General features: G+C 36.7%; 1 protein-coding gene across 3 annotated transcripts in view; it reads left to right on the top strand.

Annotated features, from left to right (window-relative positions):
• The first annotated feature begins 2,022 nt into the window (after positions 1-2,022).
• The window catches only part of LOC121963201 (E3 ubiquitin-protein ligase rnf213-alpha-like), a 44,579-nt gene continuing 26,945 nt past the window's right edge, over positions 2,023-19,656 (top strand). Inside the window, exons 1-25 of one of the 3 annotated variants that reach the window (XM_088077599.1) lie at positions 2,023-2,098; positions 2,663-2,769; positions 3,169-3,287; positions 4,830-5,504; positions 5,938-6,134; positions 6,406-6,555; positions 6,925-6,962; positions 7,428-7,696; positions 7,839-8,092; positions 9,303-9,500; positions 9,732-9,924; positions 10,461-10,516; positions 10,610-10,769; positions 10,983-11,117; positions 11,263-11,361; positions 11,455-11,577; positions 12,112-12,301; positions 12,583-12,756; positions 14,443-14,592; positions 15,224-15,843; positions 16,214-16,373; positions 16,451-16,668; positions 17,040-17,177; positions 17,437-17,592; positions 17,700-18,981. In XM_088077599.1, coding sequence (XP_087933725.1) covers positions 2,670-2,769; positions 3,169-3,287; positions 4,830-5,504; positions 5,938-6,134; positions 6,406-6,555; positions 6,925-6,962; positions 7,428-7,696; positions 7,839-8,092; positions 9,303-9,500; positions 9,732-9,924; positions 10,461-10,516; positions 10,610-10,769; positions 10,983-11,117; positions 11,263-11,361; positions 11,455-11,577; positions 12,112-12,301; positions 12,583-12,756; positions 14,443-14,592; positions 15,224-15,843; positions 16,214-16,373; positions 16,451-16,668; positions 17,040-17,177; positions 17,437-17,592; positions 17,700-18,981 — 5,854 coding nt within the window. In that variant the 5' untranslated portion in view covers positions 2,023-2,098; positions 2,663-2,669. Of the gene's footprint in view, positions 2,099-2,662; positions 2,770-3,168; positions 3,288-4,829; positions 5,505-5,937; positions 6,135-6,405; positions 6,556-6,762; positions 6,963-7,427; positions 7,697-7,838; positions 8,093-9,302; positions 9,501-9,731; positions 9,925-10,460; positions 10,517-10,609; positions 10,770-10,982; positions 11,118-11,262; positions 11,362-11,454; positions 11,578-12,111; positions 12,302-12,582; positions 12,757-14,442; positions 14,593-15,223; positions 15,844-16,213; positions 16,374-16,450; positions 16,669-17,039; positions 17,178-17,436; positions 17,593-17,699; positions 18,982-19,656 lie in introns of all 3 variants that reach the window. The other 2 variants (XM_088077598.1, XM_042513526.2) reach the window with 2 other exon arrangements.

The raw sequence follows: 19,656 nt of genomic DNA, 5'->3' as shown, positions 1-19,656 counted from the left end.
CCCAGTAGTAAAAATAGGCTTTCTTCCCAAGGGAATTGATGACGTGTGCAGGCTGCCTGCATCATCAGCCACAAGTCGGCTTCATCCTCATACTGGAAGAGGCAGAGAGGCTAAGTGTGGGGGGAGCATTGGTGATCGCCATGGCAACACATGCGGAGTGACGCAGGTAAAAGAGAAAGAAAGGAAGAGAGGTAGTGATTGGCTGGCGACTGCATTGGTGTGTGGAAGAGATGTGTGGGTGGTAAAGAAGAGGAGGAGGACTCAAAAGCCCAGTATTGAGATTAGAGCCCCACACCCTGAAAACACACACACACACACACACACACACACACACACACACACACATACACACACACAGTCCAAGCCTGTTAGCACGGTCAACAATTCAGCCTAGCAATGAGATGATATGATTTAGCACGCTCCTTGAGCATTGACTTCAGAGGCAGTGCAAAATAATGTTATTTGCCTCCCTCTCAAATGCCATCTTGGATATTATGCATGCACGCATTTTGGGGGAAGAAATATTCCTTGCATTCCCCCCACATGAACTCAGTGCATTCTGCTGTTTCATTACAGCACCATTAAAACAGACCTTGTGGCAATTCAGCTGCTTTGGCAAAGCCTTAGTTCTGAATCTAATTACATTTCAAAGATTATTCTGCCCTGTAGTCTTTTCTTTATTGCAGTTTTTCTTAAAGTTGTCTTGGTCTATCTCTACCAGTAAAGTTTTATAAACCACTCTGCTTTGTTTTATTTTATAGAATAATGAATCTTACTTTTTCCTCCTAACTTGATGGCACACATATTATTAAAGCTATATATTATATATTAAGCTAAAGCTAAAAAAAAATGTAAGAAAGATGTCTAGCGGTTTCTACAGGTCAAGGATTCTTGGGCATACACACAAATAAATGCACACTCACAAACCTCTCTCTCCCCTGCAGCTGTACTTTTTATTTACCTCTTACTTGCAACTCTTGTACAATTATTATAGTTAGTGGTATCGAGTAATTTCTACCTTGGAAGTCGTGAATAACACTTGAAGCAAAAGACATTAGTGATATTACCTTAAATATACAAAAATTTACAACATTTCAGAAGGTAGGTATTTCATAGTTAAGCCTCTCCTAGGCCTCAGGCAGTGTGTTATAAAACAACCAGTTTGTCAACTTGAGATGAGATTTTAATCTAAGCTGTGAGAGTGGTTCAGTAAAGGGACCTTAATGGTGTTAAAATTATATTTTGTGAAACAAGTCAAGTTATCATAAATGCACTACTGAAACTTCATCTTTTACCTGCTATAGTGTTTCAGATTATTTAATACTCCCACCTAGTGGTTACCAGTTAGGATGTCTCTGTGCATTAGTTCTGTATCTGAGGGTTGTAGAACATGTCATTAAACATTGTTAGCATAAAAATGTATAACTAATAGAACTGGCAACTTTTCCATTGATTTACATAATAAATAAATATGCTGTGAAATAGGGATTTATTTAGCCAAGGATCTAATTTTGTAAATATTATGATCATTAGAGTTCAGGAGAAATGATCTCAAAGACTGCAGTAAAAATATGATACAGTTTTTTAAGTTTAAAAATTGAATTAATAATATAATTTTATTAGCCATGAATCATGCAATAGACACTTTGTGCTTTGTCTTTTTTTGTAAAGGTGGTCTATATTCATAATATTTATGTACATGATGTTAACGTGTTAGTGACATATATATGGGTGCAATGGTTAGTCGATCGAAAGAAAATTTATCATTAACTGAAGATTAATTTATCTTTTAATAGGGACCTAGGTGTATTTCCTTGTCCCTGCTTCTCGGATGTGAACATTTGCTGATTTTTGTAATCTACAAGAGTACACAAAATATCTTTGTTAGACATACAAAACAAGTTATTTTAAGACATGTTGCTTTCGATTCTCGGAAATTGTTTTGATTCATTGCCCATGTGTGACAAGAAAAGCCAAAGCAGCCACACCTACTGCAGATGAAAGTAAAAGTAAAACCATGACCCTTGGTTAACTATAAAACGTCAGAAATCAGTTCAGGTTTTCAGTGTTGACCATGTGAGGAAGATGAGCAAACAAGGTAAATTATCTGAACAAGTTAATTTTACTTACCAGTTGAAGAATAATCCAGGAGATTATGTTCAATAAAATATTTAAGAACTGTGTGTGCAATGGTAAACTGAGGGTTAGTCATACTGACAGTGTTTTTTTTGTTGTTGTTTGTTGTTTTGTTGTTTTTTTTAAATAATGCAATAACGCAATAATTATTATTCGGCTTGATTATGCGATTTTAAGTGTTTCCCAGATCATGGTCTAGTTTAAAGTTAAAAGACAGACAGAGAAGGAGAACAAAGTGAGAAAAAAATGGTTTTGTGACAATGATACATGCGTAGCAATACATGTACCTTGTGCCTTGTATCACAAGAAGACCTACTTTCTTTAGTACTTCGGTACTAATTCGGTTAGATTACTATTAAGTTATAGAAGCCTGTTACACTGGTCTCCACATGTATTCTTAAAGGCTTTCATTTTTGAAAAAGAAAAAAAGATTTTACAAATAAAATACCTTTCTGAAAAAAACATGAATTTTGCTCAACAACTACATCAAAATCTTTCCCCCCATTCATTTTGTCTTTCTGAACAGGTTAAACATGTTTTGCCCTGATTGTGGTGAACAGGTGCAAAAGTCATACAGATTCTGTCCTAAATGTGGCTTCAAGTTATATACCTTGACTCAAAACAAGACCAAAGGTAAGTTTTCCAGCAGACTTATTATCATTATTAGTGTTATTGATATTTTTCATTTTATTTTATTTTACCTTTTTTAAAGATCTTGACTGAGATATGAACAGCTTTCTTATGTGCAACCATAAAACAATGCTGCAGGTGGACTTCTCACCACAATAAAAAAAGAAAAACAGTTAGACTCTACAGTCTTCGGTAACAAAATTTGTCATAGCCAATAACATTGCTTTTGTGCTGTACTTGGATTTAAATGAGGTATGATTTATCGCTAAGCTCAAAGTCCAGTTCAGTTAACCTGAAAGCAGAAGTTTATCATGTATTTTCCTGTAACCATAGAATATTTTACATTGGCTGTTGTTAGTTTTATCAAACTAATATGTCACGTCAACGTCAAATGTTATTCAGATGTGGCCACATCAGCACACCAACCCTCAGCCACTGCAGGGGAGAAGAACCAAAAGGAGGATAAAGACCAGGGTCCAAAAGGTGTAAAAGAAGAAAAAGTAAACCCTGCCCAGATAAAGGTGAAAAGGCTGAGAGACCATTTTTGTTATAGTTTTATGCGCATTGAAAGAGTATAGACCATACATTTAACCAACAACCTTTAAAAGAGAAAAAGTCCGTGCAGTGTTTTTTGGGTTTTTTTTCACAGTCTTAAGCAACATTCAGTTATTCTTCTACTGAAAAACATTCTGTCTATCAGCTTACACGAAACAGGGCAGGAAACACCCTCATGACGCAGAGGAACCGGTTTTTGCTTTGACAGGAATGTGTTTATGATCAAACAAAATCATCTCTTAAGATAATACAGTCTAGTGCAATACCACAAACAACTACAATCTCGGTCACATATGGCAGTAACTACAAAACCTAACATCATACTTCCTGTAAAGATAGAATTGAGCTTGTTTTATGTTAATGGCCACTGTAAGAGCCTGTCGCTTACAGGTTTTTACCTTATTCAGTAACTGTGACTTCCTTCTTTGCAATATTCTAGATTACCAAATAACGCGAAATGTTTCAGTGTAAAGCTATGTCGACCATTTTTTTAAATGAACAAAAACACAGCTACAGTAACTTGTTCAGCTATGTAACTCTGTGACAAATGAATTGCATCTCCAATAGTTTTAATAAAAGCTGCAACTAGTTCCCTGGTGGTAGGCTTTTTAATGTGCAGCAGCAGCAGCAGCAGCAGCAACAGCTGCAGCAAGTATGTTCAGTTTACACCAGCAGTAATTTCACACAGCTTCAATATGGCTGTGGAACTTATCATAAGAAGGTCATAAGGCCAGTATCTAAATGTAAAGAAATAAAAACAGGAACTATAAGAACTAAATTGTACTGAGAACTGAAGATATTGACTTTTAGCTGACCGTTCAATACATGTGGCTGTGCTGGTGAGTGTAGATAAAGCACTGTCACCATGCTACCGCAACCTGATAAACCAATCAAAACTGAAAGCAATTATTATGTCCTTACCATGTGAATAATGTGAGGGTGAGTCAGCACTCCAACTCTGATGTGACAGAGTATTATGAAACGTTTTACGTTTTATCTAATTCGGTAAAAATAAAAAGTAAATAAATAAATAAATCTCATGTTACTTGTCAGTGTACAGATTGAAACTGTAAATTTTAAGGTTTCTGTCAATATAGGTATTGTGTTTCTTTCAGTATGAGGAGCCAAAGATTTTTTTCTGAGCTCAATTTTTTTCAGTAAAGTAAAATTGTATATCCTAGTCAACTGAAATAACAAGAGTTCAAATAATAGGCATTGTATAAAAGCCATCGCTCTCACTAAAATTAAATCCGTCTCATAAGTGAAAGACAATTTGGGTAGACCTTCCATGTTCAACCTGCAAATTAAAACCTGTTTACCTTGTTAAGCCAGTGTGCAAACATTTCAAGTAGCTATGAATGCCTGAAAAGAAAAAAAAAGATTGCATTGCCTTTCTATTTTTATTTTACACATCATTATGGATTTTTCCATTTTATTAACTTCTTTTAGTTAAAGTTTTATAGACTGAATCTGATATCTGCCAAGCTAACTTTTTAGACTCGTTTCAGGGGCAGCCAGAAAGTGATGATGTTGACGCTGCCAGATGTGGTGCTACATCACAGGACTCATCAGATAACACTGCCAGCACAGCCACATCGGAAAAAGAAGCCACACACTCACCCCCAAACAAGACACTTTCAGATGGTGAATCAGTCTCTACAAAGAAGACACAAGAGACTTCAGAGGAAGAAGGTTCTTCTGCTTCAGCCCATGAAAGTGAATCTCAACCATGCAGTGAGAGGGCACCTGGACCCAATGTGTCTGTCTCCACAAATAAACTGACAGAGCAACAAACAGAGGCCTCATCAGATATTAATACAGAGGACAGCCCTGGCGCAGTTCAAATTCCTGCTGACAAGCTGTGTGACATTAATCCAGGGTCATTGTCAAACTCTGTGTCATCCCTAACATCAACTAAAGAAATCGACTCCACTGCACCTGAAACGGCTGAGAAAATTCCTCAAGAATGCAATTCTGTGGCAAATCAGTGTGCTTCTGTTAAAGATAAAGATGAGACAATCTCTCATACGACACAAGATCTCTCTAATAAAATTGACGCCAGCAATGGACAGTGTGCATTCGCTAAACAAACTGACAGGAAAGACCAAGCAGCCAGAGACAAGAGACTTAACTCAGATGACCTAAATACCAACAAATCTGAGTATCCTGCAGATCCATGTCAGGTAACAAAGGAAACTGCCCAAAATGCTGAGGTAGTTTATTTAATCACTAACAGTCAAATACACATAGTTTTAACCCTCATACTGACTCAGACCCTTAATCATTTATTACTTTGTTTTGTTTCTATAGAAATACTAAATAATACTGACACTAAAAACAGCATTTCTTAATGTAATATTGTCAACAGCTGTGTAATTATTTTCATCACTTAAAAAAAATGATGGCGTTTTGACAACAGTCATGAACTCAGGTTAACTGTGTAATATTACTTAATATTTACCAACCATATTTCTGAATCCAAGGTTTTAAATTATGAGAATTGACAGTTACAACTCATTAGACATCTGATTTTTTATGTCTGGCAATCAGATTCCTACAGTATAAGACTTTACATTTTAGCTTTTTTCTGTTTTTCTGTTGTTTTTTTTTTCATAGGTTGTTTACACCAAATCAAATGAGAAAACAAACACATGCCTGACAGAGAGACAGGAACAGCAGCCAGGCAACAGAGATGTAGATGTCAGCAGGTCACCAACGCCCGCCAGCCCTCCCAGTCAGAGTGATGAGAAGGCCATGCCTCTAGTGGGAGAAAATATCTCCAAAACATTCACTGAACTTCAGGCACTACAAACGTAAGTTTAGAAATTGTTAAGATTTTTTTTTCCTAATCTCTTGCAGATAAAACGTATCCATGTTGTAATGTGATGTTCTGAGCAAAACATCTTAAATTACAAAAATGTAATCTTTATTTACTGTAATTTAGTCAGGTTTTTACGGTATTTCTAAACCAGCGATACTATCTGCTACAAAAATATTTTGACATTGTATTATTGATTTGAATGAAGAAAATAAGAAAATATGACGTTTACATGAACCTGCTTAATTTTTTTTTTCATTTTTTAGTGTACCAAGCAGTGAGTGTGTGCCTGTGTACTTCCATGCTGTCACTTCCAAAGATTGTCATTTAGATCCAGAAAAGGATTTGATTTTCTTGAGGTCTGCAAAGTTGTTCGGAGATTGGAATAACTGTGGCAAGCAAATGTCCTTCACTTGGTATGAATATTTTCAATATACCAGAAAACATTTTTTGACAATTCTCTACAAAGGAAACAATAATATCAGATTGTGTGTGTGTGTGTGTGTGTGTGTGTGTGTGTGTGTGTGTGTGTGTGTGTTTCTTTTAGTGTCTTTTATCCAGTAGGCTGTTTGCTTTGAAATTTTGGGTTTGTCACAAAATTGACTGTCCTATAAAATTTACAGGTCTTTAGGGGAACAGAAATATCTTGTTGAACAACAAGTAATGATTCCAAAATATATGATTCATGAGACCATTCCCTACAAATACGTAATTTACAAGCACAGTGAAAACTGCTTCCTTTATGAGACAATCTACAACAAAAATGCAAATCAACTCATCAACAGGTGCCTGGATATCAACCACGAGTTTTTAACACATGAAGGTAGGTAGGTATTATGACTAATATTAACAAAAAATGCAGTACAGAAATGGCTCAAAACTAAGGTGTTTTTAGTTTAGGTGTTTCATATAGATTATCTACCAGAAAACACTGGCAAATGCATTTTGGGTCATCAATAGGGCTGGATGCTTAGATCTGGAACAGCAGCTGACCTCCAAACAATAGCTGGTATTTGTGTGCAATGCTAGAAAGCAGTATAGGAATTCAGTCAGATTGGCTATTTGGGCACAGAGTATATTTGTCTGTTTATCTGCATCAAATCAACTGTGTAGTGTTTAAGTTTGTGTTACCTTATATGTATTTATGCACAACTGTAATTAGTTTCAGTCAGACTCACTTATCTCAACAGATTGACCATTGATGGTTATACAGTTTGATTTGGTTAAAGGGTTTTAATCTGAAGCACCTACAATTTCCTTATTTATTTTGCTCTGTTGGACTTTCAAGGGGAGTGGCACCAGTATGATGATGTGATCTATCGTAAACTGAAGAAGAGTACCTGGCTTTTGAGTTCGACCGAAGACATTGTAGTGAAAGGCAGAGACGAAGCTGGCAGGGTGATGCTAAATATCATCTTTGACCTTCTTACGTCTTGGAATGAACCAAACGTGGAAAACTTCTTCTTGTTGCTACAACAGTTCTTTTATACATACAGCTATCCTGTACTTCATGACGGTATGAAAAGACCATGGGGATTGCCATATGGTAAAGAACAGGTAAATATCAAGGGTTATATTCTAAAAAAGCCCATAGTTCCTCAGAAACTGAGGCAAATTAAGTTGATTGGGAAAAAAAGCTTTAAGTCCAGTACAGTGCAGTGCAGAAATTGACTGTTACCTTCTTACTTTTCTTTTATAGGTGAAAAAGCTTCTCAAATGTGTTCTGGAAGAGAGGGTCAATCCTAAACCCAGAAAGCAAAAAGAACCAACAAAATTCCTCATACCTCTGTATGCAGGAGTTGTCAGTTTGCTGATCCACAACAAATATCTGGAAAATGACATGGCAGATCAACTATCTAACCTATGTGATCTTCTTTGCCTGCAAAAGCAGCCGCAACAACCATTCCTATCTTTCTGGAAAGGCTTTGCAAGCTCTTTGCCAGATAAAAAGAGGTAACTGATGTTTGATATAAGTTGGTACAACAACATTTATTATCAATACAATATATTATCATAATGACAATTAAAATTAGAATGTATACATACGTGATAGAAGAGATAACAAGAAAAACAATGTTTAAAGCTCAAGATTACCAAAAGACCTTTAACTATTTCAGTATACCATAGTCACTCTCAGCCTTAACACTTATGTTAATTCTAATGTCTAATGTTTAGTCATCTTTATTATTATTACAAGTTATACAACTGTATCAATCAGAAGACCCTGAGTGCTGATCTCATAGCACACACACTCATACCTAGCATCAGCTTCAAGTTAATTTATTTATTACAGCAGTTCGTCACAAACAACACTTTACAGAGAAATCAACAAAGAAGTGAATAGAAAGAAAAGACAAAGGGAGGCAAAATGGCGTAGGACCTTGAACATGTAATGACATAGCACATCGAGCATGCAAAGGCATACATACACCCTCTGCTGTTCAAAATGAGTATTGCAGTTCAATTTTCACCGATTTGAATCTCACATGCTTTTTTATCGATTTTTAACTGCCTCGCGATGCATCGTTACATCTCTAAACAAAAGTATCCCTGCAGCGTTTTATTTTACATTCTAAGATTGTAAACCTTCGACCAGAGGGTAGAATCTGAAATTCCTCATGCAAAGAATGTGAGTTGTCATTAGAAATAGAGCTGGCTTTTCTCTGTAACTGTCTGGTTTACAGGGACTTTGGGCTAAGCTGGGACTCACCAATCCTTCAAAGACAGGTTACCAAACCATGACACCAATAAAAAAGGATAAAACAAACTCAATAAAAGCATGATAAAACAATGTTAGGGTGGTTTTGTCAATATAGAAATAAGACATGTTCCTCAAGCAATACAAATGCTGGCGCCCCTTTTCGCTCAGGTGTCTATCAGGAAGGCATTAAGTATAAGTATTAATATAAGTATTCAAAAATTACTCAGTATTGCCCAAGCCTAATGCTAACTACAATTAGCATCAAAAGATTCAGTTTCATCCTCTTGTTGAGTGTACACAACATGTGTAGTGTGTGTACAGCCTCTCAGCTCTGCTGATTACCAGCAACAGTGCCATTAGAGTAGGAGGCAGAGGAGATGCAAGGCTGTTGTAACTTCCAGCCTACTTTTTCCCCCACTGTAATGGTACCGAAACTAAACACTGACCTCTCCCTTTGTAAAGTGTTGCAGATGTTGTTGAGATACTATGCAACAAAGCCAGGCAATACCACATTGAGAGGTGGGTTTTGGTCATCCCTCTGATTCACCTTCTGAGAGAAGAAAGCAAGCCTTTTGAGCCAGTTCCAGCTGAGATAAATCCACAGTTTGAATCCTGGTCTGGCTTGAGACACTGCAGAAGCAGCAGGGATGGTTATGTTAGGTATGTAAGTGTTTTTCTCCTGCAAAGATTTGAGCACCTGTGAAGAACCTGTCACCCTGTTTAGATCTGGTAACGTGTTATTGATGGCAGCATGGTTGACGGCACTAAATACAAGTGTAAACGACCACCATATATATTTTGGATGATATCATGTTGAAAATGAGTCAAATACATTATTTGTTCTTTCTTTTTTACCTCACCACCTCGTTGATAATGAACTCTAACTTTAAGGACTATGATCCATATCATGAAAGACCATGCGTACCTGGCAGACATTGATCGTCTTCTTGTGCGTTCTTGGATGTCTCTGCTAAATGTGGAAGGTCTCACAAGCTTAATCTCCAGTGTGCATGTGGATCTACTAGACATGCTTCATTACATACACTTCAACATCAGACCTGGGATGACCTACTCCAACTACATGGTATGTATCCTTAAACTGGCTGTAGTATTCTATTTTTCTATGAGCAATACATCAAATGGCATTGCAAAACCAATGTGACATTGTGAAAGGGGTTACTCATAGCAATGAACCTACAGAGAATTTGCACGTTAAGGGTAAAGCTCCCCTCAGCATAGAAAGCTATATATCAAGTTTAAGCCACTTATTTAGCTCTCTTACCTGCAACTTAATGGATTTGGTTCACTCTCACTGCTCACATTACAGTAGCAAACGACACTGACACCCAGCGCACACTACAACCTTAGATATATATTTGGATATATTTTTGGATTTTTAGGTAGAGACCAAAAACAGAGATACGAAAGTTACTTATCAGGTGCCCAGAAACAAATGTCAAATTAATGATAACATTGCTGAATAAGCAAATGATTGCTGACAAGTTCGCTATATCAACTTTAAAAGGTGATGATGTTGTTCACAACTGTTCTACTTAGCCCAGTTATTGCAGGTTTTTATAAGAGCTTTCACTTGCTATGTCTTCAAATTATGTGTTACAGGCTTTGGAAAAGCTGGCATCTTATATGATACAGAGAGAAAGCCACCACAATAACTGGTAAAAAAAAAAACAAAAAACAAACAAACAAAAAACAACCTCTGTCAGCAACCTCTATGCACACACAACAATAATGAAATATTTTCTCCATAGTTTTGATGACAAATATGGAGAGTGCTGCCTGAAAACTGCAGTAAGGATTCTTGGTTCTATCTGCCGTTACACGACAGATCCAAACCACTATGAGGTTCCTATGTACTTCCTTGATCTGGTCTGTCTCATGACCAAAGCATACAACCACACAAACTCCCAGGTGAGACTCATCTGTCACTGTGATGGACAGGCTACACACAAGTCTTTTTGTATTGTTCCTCATTAAAGGAAAACTATACAGCTAAGCTTAAAATAATGTATAGCTTTGACTGTTTGGAAGTTTTTATGCTTCAGTGCAAGCACAGTTTTTGTGTTATGCAAAAGAATTTCAAAAGAAAGAGATATCCATAGTACATTCTAACTGCTATTCCAGGCAAGAGTGGGAATTCATGAAGAGTCATTCGAGGAGACATTACAAACAGTGAGGGAATGGCGGAGACAAACCTTCGGAAACAAACTGCTTAATGAATGGAATCGTCTTCAGTTTTCTGTACCAAATGAAATCAAGGTAAGCCAAAATACATGATAATGAATATGTTGTTCTCTGTCATGGTTTTAACTTTTTTTTCTTTCTCAGCATAATAGCATTTGATGTTGTATGTACTACTTGTCACATATCTGGCCTGTTAAAATCCATATGTCTCTTTTTTAAGGTATGGGACAAGTTACTCTCACTATCCTTCAGTCATGAGGAACACACTTTATTCTGGAGAACCACTTTCATGGCAGATTTTGAAGGAAAACTAAAACAAGTAAGGTTGGATTTGTGTCTGTGTTTATATGATTGACAGAACGTTACATGTGCACTTGAGAAAAAAAACTGAAGATGTGTGCTTCTGTACTAGGAACGCCCAGTGCATCAAATTGGAATATACTCAAACAAGATGGAAGAACTGAACAAGACAAGTCCATTGTTATTCAGCACAATGGAGAAATGTGCATTGGAGGCAGCAGCAATCATTTGTCAGGTATGATTTGTGGCTTGGGATTAAAAGTGGAGAATGATCAGTTAATAAATACTTTGTAATGTCATACATTGTAAATACGGGACTCTAACTCATCCAGTGAAGCAGTTAAAAGTGTTAGAACAAATCTAAGACATTATCATGTAATTAATGTATTAATTTAATCAGAATCAAATCTTCAAGATTTTGAGTTTTTCTGCAACGCCCCTGCATGACAAATACTGGATTTGTATGTATTTTCTTCCTCAATCTTTTTAACAAAACATGAAAGGACAAAGAATTTAATTCGCTGGAATCTACCACTATGTGGAACTTGGAAGGATAGTTTAGATTTTTAGAAGTGGGGCTCTCAATAAATCCATCCGTCTCCATCCACAGTAGCACACTGCCTAGCTTCCATGTCAGATTCTAGCCTGCTTCTCCAAACTGACTTCTGCTTGACTTCTGACCATGGATAAGTACCCCATACAACCCCACTTAAAAAAAACCTACAATCACTTTAATGATTTTGTTTTTGTTGTATTTTTTTCTGTTTAGGATAAATCTGGCAAAGCTGTTTCAGCTCTATTTGCGGAACATGATCTCTCAAAGTTTGGGAAGCTGATCTCTGTTGTTGTGGTGAAGTCATGGCCCAAAGATGCAAATGGACATGATATCGAAGGCGAGGACTCGATATTTGAGTTCCTTCTAAACTGGCCAATGGCCAAAACTGTTTTTCAATTGACAGGTAAATACATGGATGATATATATCTTGTTGAGTGACTCTGGAGTCTTTTTTTAATGATAACGAGCATATGGTCACTTTCTTACACCAACTGTGTATGTTATTGACCCGTCTAACACAGAGAGCGCACTGTAGGCCTGCTATGAAGTCTCTTCCTAAAAGAGGCTATTGTCTCATAGTAAATATTTTTTTGGGTGGGTTTAACTGTTTTCCAAGGCTTTTTTTGTGTGCATAACTAATTGTTGAATATTATCATAGTCAACATTTACATATTTGTTTTCTAGGTCTGAGGGGAAGATTGATTGACGAATTGTCCGATGAAGTCCAATTTAAGATGACTTTAGCAAGTTCAACAATCAAATCTGTGTTGGAGAAGATCCTCAGTGGAGAGATCCAGATAAAAACTTTAAACCAAATCTTCCAGGGAGAATCTGAATTTCTTGACTTGCTGAAGATTGGTGAGTAGAAATATCTGTCCTTTCTCCTACACGGCCTCTTTCTTTGACTCCTCTTTCTCCTGTTTCAGACCACATTTATCCTAAAGAATTATTAAGTTAAGAAATTAATTCTGTCTTTCTCAATTGTGTAAAGTGTATGAAATAATGTGAAGTCAATTCAGTCATCTCCAACTGTACTGAAGCTAAAAGGCAATAAACAATATATAACTTGGTATTTTCTACAAAATGGGCTACATGTCAAGTTCCAAGTCAAAGCTACATTTAAGATGTCACAAGCACTTTAATAAAAACAGACTGTGATTAAAATAAAGTGGAAAGACTGGAAAAACAAATAAATAAATAGCAGGGCTGTGCTGATACCCAAAGTATCCAATACACACTGCGACACCTGGCTAAATGGGTGTGGCATAACCATGTTTTCTTGAAGTCAAGCTGGCCCGAAGTAGCAGCAGTTACTAAGGGGGCAGTACTTGTATTTGGTTAATTTAAAATATTTTTTTGTGTCACAGAATTTATTTGTTCATAGAACACAAATCCTCTGTGATCTTTTTGTTTTCTCTAAAGTAAACTTATGTGGCAGTAAAGGTGTGCAGGTGTTACCTTTTTCCTCACGTATGATGCTTTTTGATAGCCTTGCACCAACATGATGTGCATATAACTACCCTCTTTCAACCAATCCCTGCTCAGTTACTATAGTAACATGCCCTGCCTAACTAGTCTGCTCCATGACAGGGTAGCTATTAAGCTTAGTTTAGCTACATGTCAAAGAATCCCAAAAGACAGATGTAACTAGGGGTGGATGATATGGCAAAAATATCATCAGGAATTTTTTAACGCAGGATCATGATCACAATTTTATCATGATCATCTTTTTCAAATGTCATAATTCACTTGGTTTTACATGCAAAGGCAAAGGCTGAAGAATTGGGGAGGTATTTTCATTCTTACAGCATCAATCTTTCCTATTCGAGATATGGAGGCTAGGCTCCATTTATTGTAGTCTTGTTTAATCTTAGATTCCAGTTCGTCATAGTTTAAATTGTATAATAAGTCCAAATTCTTAGGTATATCTATCCCTAAATATTTTACCCTCTCCCATTTCCATGGGTATTCCAATATCAGTGACATGGGAACTGTGTGTCCTATTGACAGGGCCTCACATTTTTGCATAGCCTATACCCTGATGTATGTCAATACTCATTAAAGGTTTTCATTAGTACTGGGAGGATAGTCTCAATATCATTTAATTAAACTATAATATCGTCTGTGTATTAAAGCCAAATTTTTGTTGCCACAGTTTCTATCCCTTTTATTTCTTCCCTCCCTCTATTGCTTATTGATAGAGGTTCAATACATAATGCAAAGAATAGTGGAGACAGTGGGTCTCCTTGTTGTGTACCTCTTCACATCTTGAAGCGGCTGGATGCTGTTCTATTGACCTGGGCTTTTGAAATTCCATACATGCCCTGTAGCCAGGAAATACATTTTGATCTCTGGCAGGGGTGGACCCCCAGGTTGCGAACCACTGGTTGTTCTCATATTAGCTTAGTATGGTAAGTATTTGTATATACATCATTATCAGGAGACTTTACAATTCCAGTGGGTATTTTTATGTTTTGAGCGTCACAGTTGTAAGTGTAGTTTTGCATTATTGTTCAGCTACAGTAAGTGTTTATGTTCCTCTAGATGGATTCTGTGATGATGGACGTTGTAGAGATGACAACATGAGAGAGCTGCTAAAACTAAGAAAAGTGGAAGCAGAAGCTGTCCATCGTGAGAAAGAGCTGGTCAAGAGTCTTCTACAAATCTGCCAGGAGCTTCCACAACATGTCAAAGGTAGTAGTGTCACTCTTTTAATTAAAATTATTACAATTTAACAATTGCATTATTTTTACAGTAATTGGGCAGTTTTTATAGTAGCTATAGCGTTTTGAGAGTAAAACTCATGGTGTGGTTCTAAAGAAAACATTAGCGTAATCATAAATAGTGGAATAACAATAGTTCACACTTCCTATCTTAAAGGCAGTGAAACAAAAGTTTAACTAAACCAAACTCTCTCTCTCTCTCTCTTAACTAAACCAAACAAAACACAATATTATTCAGTTTTAGACAAAAACCAAACTATATTTTGGTAGATGTCAGAGTTCACAGTTGGATTAAAGTTGATGCCACCTAGTCTCTGTGAGTGACTGGCTCTTAGTGGTGAGTTATGATGGCCGATGTTGGGGGAATACTTATCCAAGTAATAGGCTACTTGCAGCTCACATTAGGGTGCAATTTGTTTTTTATCAGTTCTGTTTTTTAATGTCTATAGAGGAGAAAAAGGGTTCTCGTACCGTGATCATGGCTGATGTTAGTTAATCTCCTTGATGTCTTGTTGCCAGCATTTCGGGGTGCACTGTCTGCACGGAAAGTTTGTGGACTTTACCCTGTAATACATTCGTAATGATATGGTTTTAATCCACAGTTGACTTCCAAGAGTTGGACAAAAAACTTCATCAGAACATTGAGAAGATGAATCTGAATGAGTTTATGAAAGTTCAGTCTCTTCATGGACAAACCTCTACAATTGGGCAGGTCACTTATTTCAACCTTAATGATAAGACCCGGCAAATGGCTTCAGAACTACATGCCATTAAAGACAGCACAATCTTCAGAATGTGTTGGAAGACTCAAGTGGAGGAGCTGTCAAGGGACCAACCCAATACAGACACAGACACTGAACGTTTTGATGGAAATGAAGAAATCTATACTCTTGACCTGGTCTACGACAAAGTATTCCAGAGCTGCTACAGCAAGTACAAAGAGCTTTATGATGGTCTAAGGAGTGGGGAACTGTTGCTAGTCGAAATAGGCAACATCTTTGAGGACTATAGAGGAAAGTACCGAGACTTGAAGAAAGATTTGGATATCATGTGCAGAACAAATCCATCTGATAACAGACAATGGATCACAAGAAGGATTCAGCAGATTCAACAGTACCATAATCTTCATCTTGCAATGGAATCTGCTGAAATCATCATGGATATCAGGAACACAATATGTCCACATGGAGACTTTAAAGTGCTGGAGAAATTGTTGCACATGGTATGTTTCTCAACAGCAGGTCTATCTGTCATCTTTTTGGTGATGTGGAAGAACATGTAGTTGTATTCTGCTATTAAATATGTATTGTCTATCTGCACTTGATTATAGACACATTAAAGTACATTGTGGTCATTGACTGGTCATTAAGTTAGCTATTCCATTGTTGTGTAGATTGAAATGTTAACTGGAAATTTTAAAAAAAATGTCTTTGATGAATACATTGCCTAACCACATTTATCTTTTGCATTAGAGTTTGAGAAACATGAACTTCCTGCAGTCATAAACATTTATATTAAAAAAAGATTTATAGAAATTGGAATTGGAATCATGAATCATAAACTCAATAATTTCATGCTGTTTTTTTTTCCAGAAACAAGATGACTTCAAAAAAAACAACCTGAATTGCATCAACGATACCTTCATAAAGGCAAGTGAGATTCTGATAGACATTACAAATGATCGCAAGGAATGTCTTCAAAAACTCAGAGTGAGCAAAGAGTTTGTCCTGTGGGTTAAAAAAGAACTTGAAGGTACAGTAGATACCGTTTCTTTTTACCAAGTTTTAAACAAAAGGACTTGAATTGCTTATGGGAATTTGTTATTTCAGATATCAATGAGCTCAAAGTTTTTGTTGACCTGGCATCCATCTCTGCTGGAGAAAATGACCTGGATATGGATCGAGTGGCTTGTTTTCATGATGCTGTCCTTGGCTACTCCTCTGTGTTGTATGGACTAAAGCAGGACTCTGATTTTAAGGACTTCGAGGAGTCATTGTCAAAATTATGGAAAGCACTGGAAAATGACAACAAAATACCAACAAAGCTGGTGAGATTCCACCCTTGACACTACTTTGTTACTACTACACTGCATCTAAATTCAAACTAGTAACAGTTAATAACAAGCTATGAAAAATAACTAAGCCTGGTTTTGACATAAGATTTGGGACATGGTGAATCGAAACCTCCAGATGCTTGCATTATGCCAGTCTGCAATGTTCTTAACCTTTGAAATGGTGTAAACATTTTTAAAAAATCCAAGAGGGTAGAGACTTTTAAGCCATCTAAGGGTGCTTCAGTTAAATACTCAGGGGGCTTAAGCAAATGCATGTTGTGCTTATTTTTCCATGAACACTTATTTTAGTTTACTTTAGAGTAACATTCTGATTTTTTTTTGTTTTATTTGGTGTCTGATTTCAGTTTGATACAGCGCGTCATTTGGAATGGTTAAAGACTGTTAAGGAAAGCCATGGATGTGTTGAATTTTCATCCCTGTCCCTGGCTACATCCATCAACAAGAAAGGGATCTACACCATCAATGGCAAAAACCAGAAAAAGGTGCACTAAATGGACTACATGGAATTCATTTGGAAAAACAACAACAACAAAAAATAAAAATGACAACATTTTTAAGTGATAAACACTTACTGCTCAGATAAGATTATTAGTTGTTTTTTTAAGAAACCTTATTATTTGTAACAGTAATTGTATGTATATACGAATAAACAAAACTGCATTGAATTTATTATTATGTTAGTATTATGTCAATATTGGTACACTAATGTAGTAAATATCATTTTGATGTTTCCCTTTATAGCTTACTTTAGAGACTTCCCTGATGCTGGAAATTCAGGATGGACATGAGAACAATGTGACATGCACCTATGAGGACCTAAAAGAGTTGCAAAATAAGCTTATGCTCATGTCTGGAAGAGAGAAACAAAAACAGAGTGAAGTGGAGCACTTTGCTGAGGTGATGTATATTAACTGTATACATCTGTAATGACAGATCTGTAGTTAAAGTTGGGTTTCCTGTAAATTAATGTTTTGGTAACTTCTCTTTATCTTCCTCAAATGTAGGTGTTTGACAGTGTCCAAAGACTTTCCAAAGCATTTGTAGACCTTTATGCAGCAGGGAACCCACTCTTCAGGTGTTGGGAAGCTAAGATTTACTGCAAACCTCAAAGTGACCCATGTATCATTATGGACATCAACATCTGCAAGATCCTGCATCGCATCCAAGTATGTGGATATCTAGTTGAACAACTTACAGCACTGGCAAAGAAGATGGAGTTGTTTCTTGATGACTGGCTAAACTTCATGGACAAACAGAGATCAGATCACTATTACTTAAACTACTTCACAGCAGAACAAATATTCTACCTCTGCAGTGTTGTGACTCCAACAAATGTGGATGCACAAATAGAAGACGAAGCTTTGATGATGCTTGCTTTCATTGAACCAAACTGCACAACATCAGATGTTTGGAGCACATGGAAAAGATTTCACAACCAATTTGAGCCTGGAAAAAGGTTTAACGAAGATATTGAGTTTCAAAGTCACTTTCTGAAGCAGGGAGACAGCAACATGTCTTCAGCTGATGCAAGTCATTTTACAGCTGATGATCCAGAAAACAACGCAGACCACAATATTGGATTGAAAGAACTGGAAGAGTTGTGGAATAGCTACATGAAAAATGAGGGAATCTTTTTCCATGACCTTTTGGACATAAGGAGTTTAGGGTGTCTGTTGAAAATGATGACTGTCAGAGAAAGCGAAACTGAAAATGAATGGGAAGAACCAGTGCTCTCAGAATCAAAAGACAAGTCACTCAGAAGAAGTCTCCCAAAAGGCCTCTACTCAAACCAACCTAATATCATAATCTGCCCACAATATGAGGTCCTGACTTCAAGTATTTGCTTGTACATGGCCAGTGATTATCAGCCACTGCCAAGTTATGATGAGGTTCTCTTGTGTTCCCCCGCAACATCTTATGAGCAAGTAGAGCTTTTCCTGAGGAGATGCCTCACACAAGGTGACATCGGCCAGAAGATTTATACAATGCTTTGGGCTGACCAACTCACCTATGATGTTAGCTGTGCAATGGAGAAGTGTTTTAAAAAACTGCGGTCGCTGTTTAAACGTGATTACAGGCTAGTGATCTTTTGTAGCTCTGACAGGGAACACACTTACATTCCTACTGCATTCAGTCAGTTCAAAAGAGACTTTGTGCCGCAAGAGCCATTGGAAAGGATTCAGAAGTACTTGTCCAGGCATTACACTGTCCCCTCACATCATGGGAATGCCGCGTTTAAAGGTGGCCATTCAGCTGGCATTGTTGCTTCCAGACGTGCAGGAGTCGGTGAGTTTTTTCTTCTCATATCAATAATTTACCTCTGTGCCAGTGATATGCATGGTAATTATACAAATGAATCACCAACAAAGCCAACAAGAGAAATAATAGCAATTTTTGTAATCATGCATTGTACAGTACTTATTATGAATTCAAAATTGCGAAAGATCACTTGCTTATCTAACCTAATGTAACATCCAAATGTTTGCATTCATATGCAGTTTATGGCCACCTTTTATTCCTCAAGTCTTAATTAGTGCATTTGGCAAAGTTGTCTGCTGGATATCAAGATAATTTGCAGTTCCTTTGTCACATAGCGAGTTGGGTGACTAATAGGGATTTTTTTTTTATCTCCTCTTTAATATTATGCATTGAGTTACTGGTATATGAAGAATGCTTGGCTCTAGAAGTACCTTCATTCTTGATTTTGAAATATGCATTTGTTCACAATATCATTGACATTTGCAGCACAGTTTTTAAACTGTGTTGGTATTTTGTTGTATTTAGATATTTCAAACCATTATGTCAGACAGAAAAGACTTATAAAGCCTTGAGGATAGTTTGACTGAAATCAGTTAAACAGTTTTAACTATAGAAAATAAAGTAGAGTCAAACTAATCTCATTTTGTGTTTTGTGGAAATTAAGTTCTTGCTTCTTAGAGACTGAGATCTGTAGCACACTCT

Source organism: Plectropomus leopardus, chromosome 5 (genome assembly GCF_026936395.1).
Source record: "Plectropomus leopardus strain MGB_pleo_1.0 chromosome 5, ASM2693639v1, whole genome shotgun sequence".
Classification (NCBI taxonomy): Eukaryota; Metazoa; Chordata; class Actinopteri; order Perciformes; family Serranidae; genus Plectropomus; species Plectropomus leopardus.
Note: the sequence above shows the minus strand (reverse complement) of the source record. Positions and strands in the feature narration are given on the sequence as shown.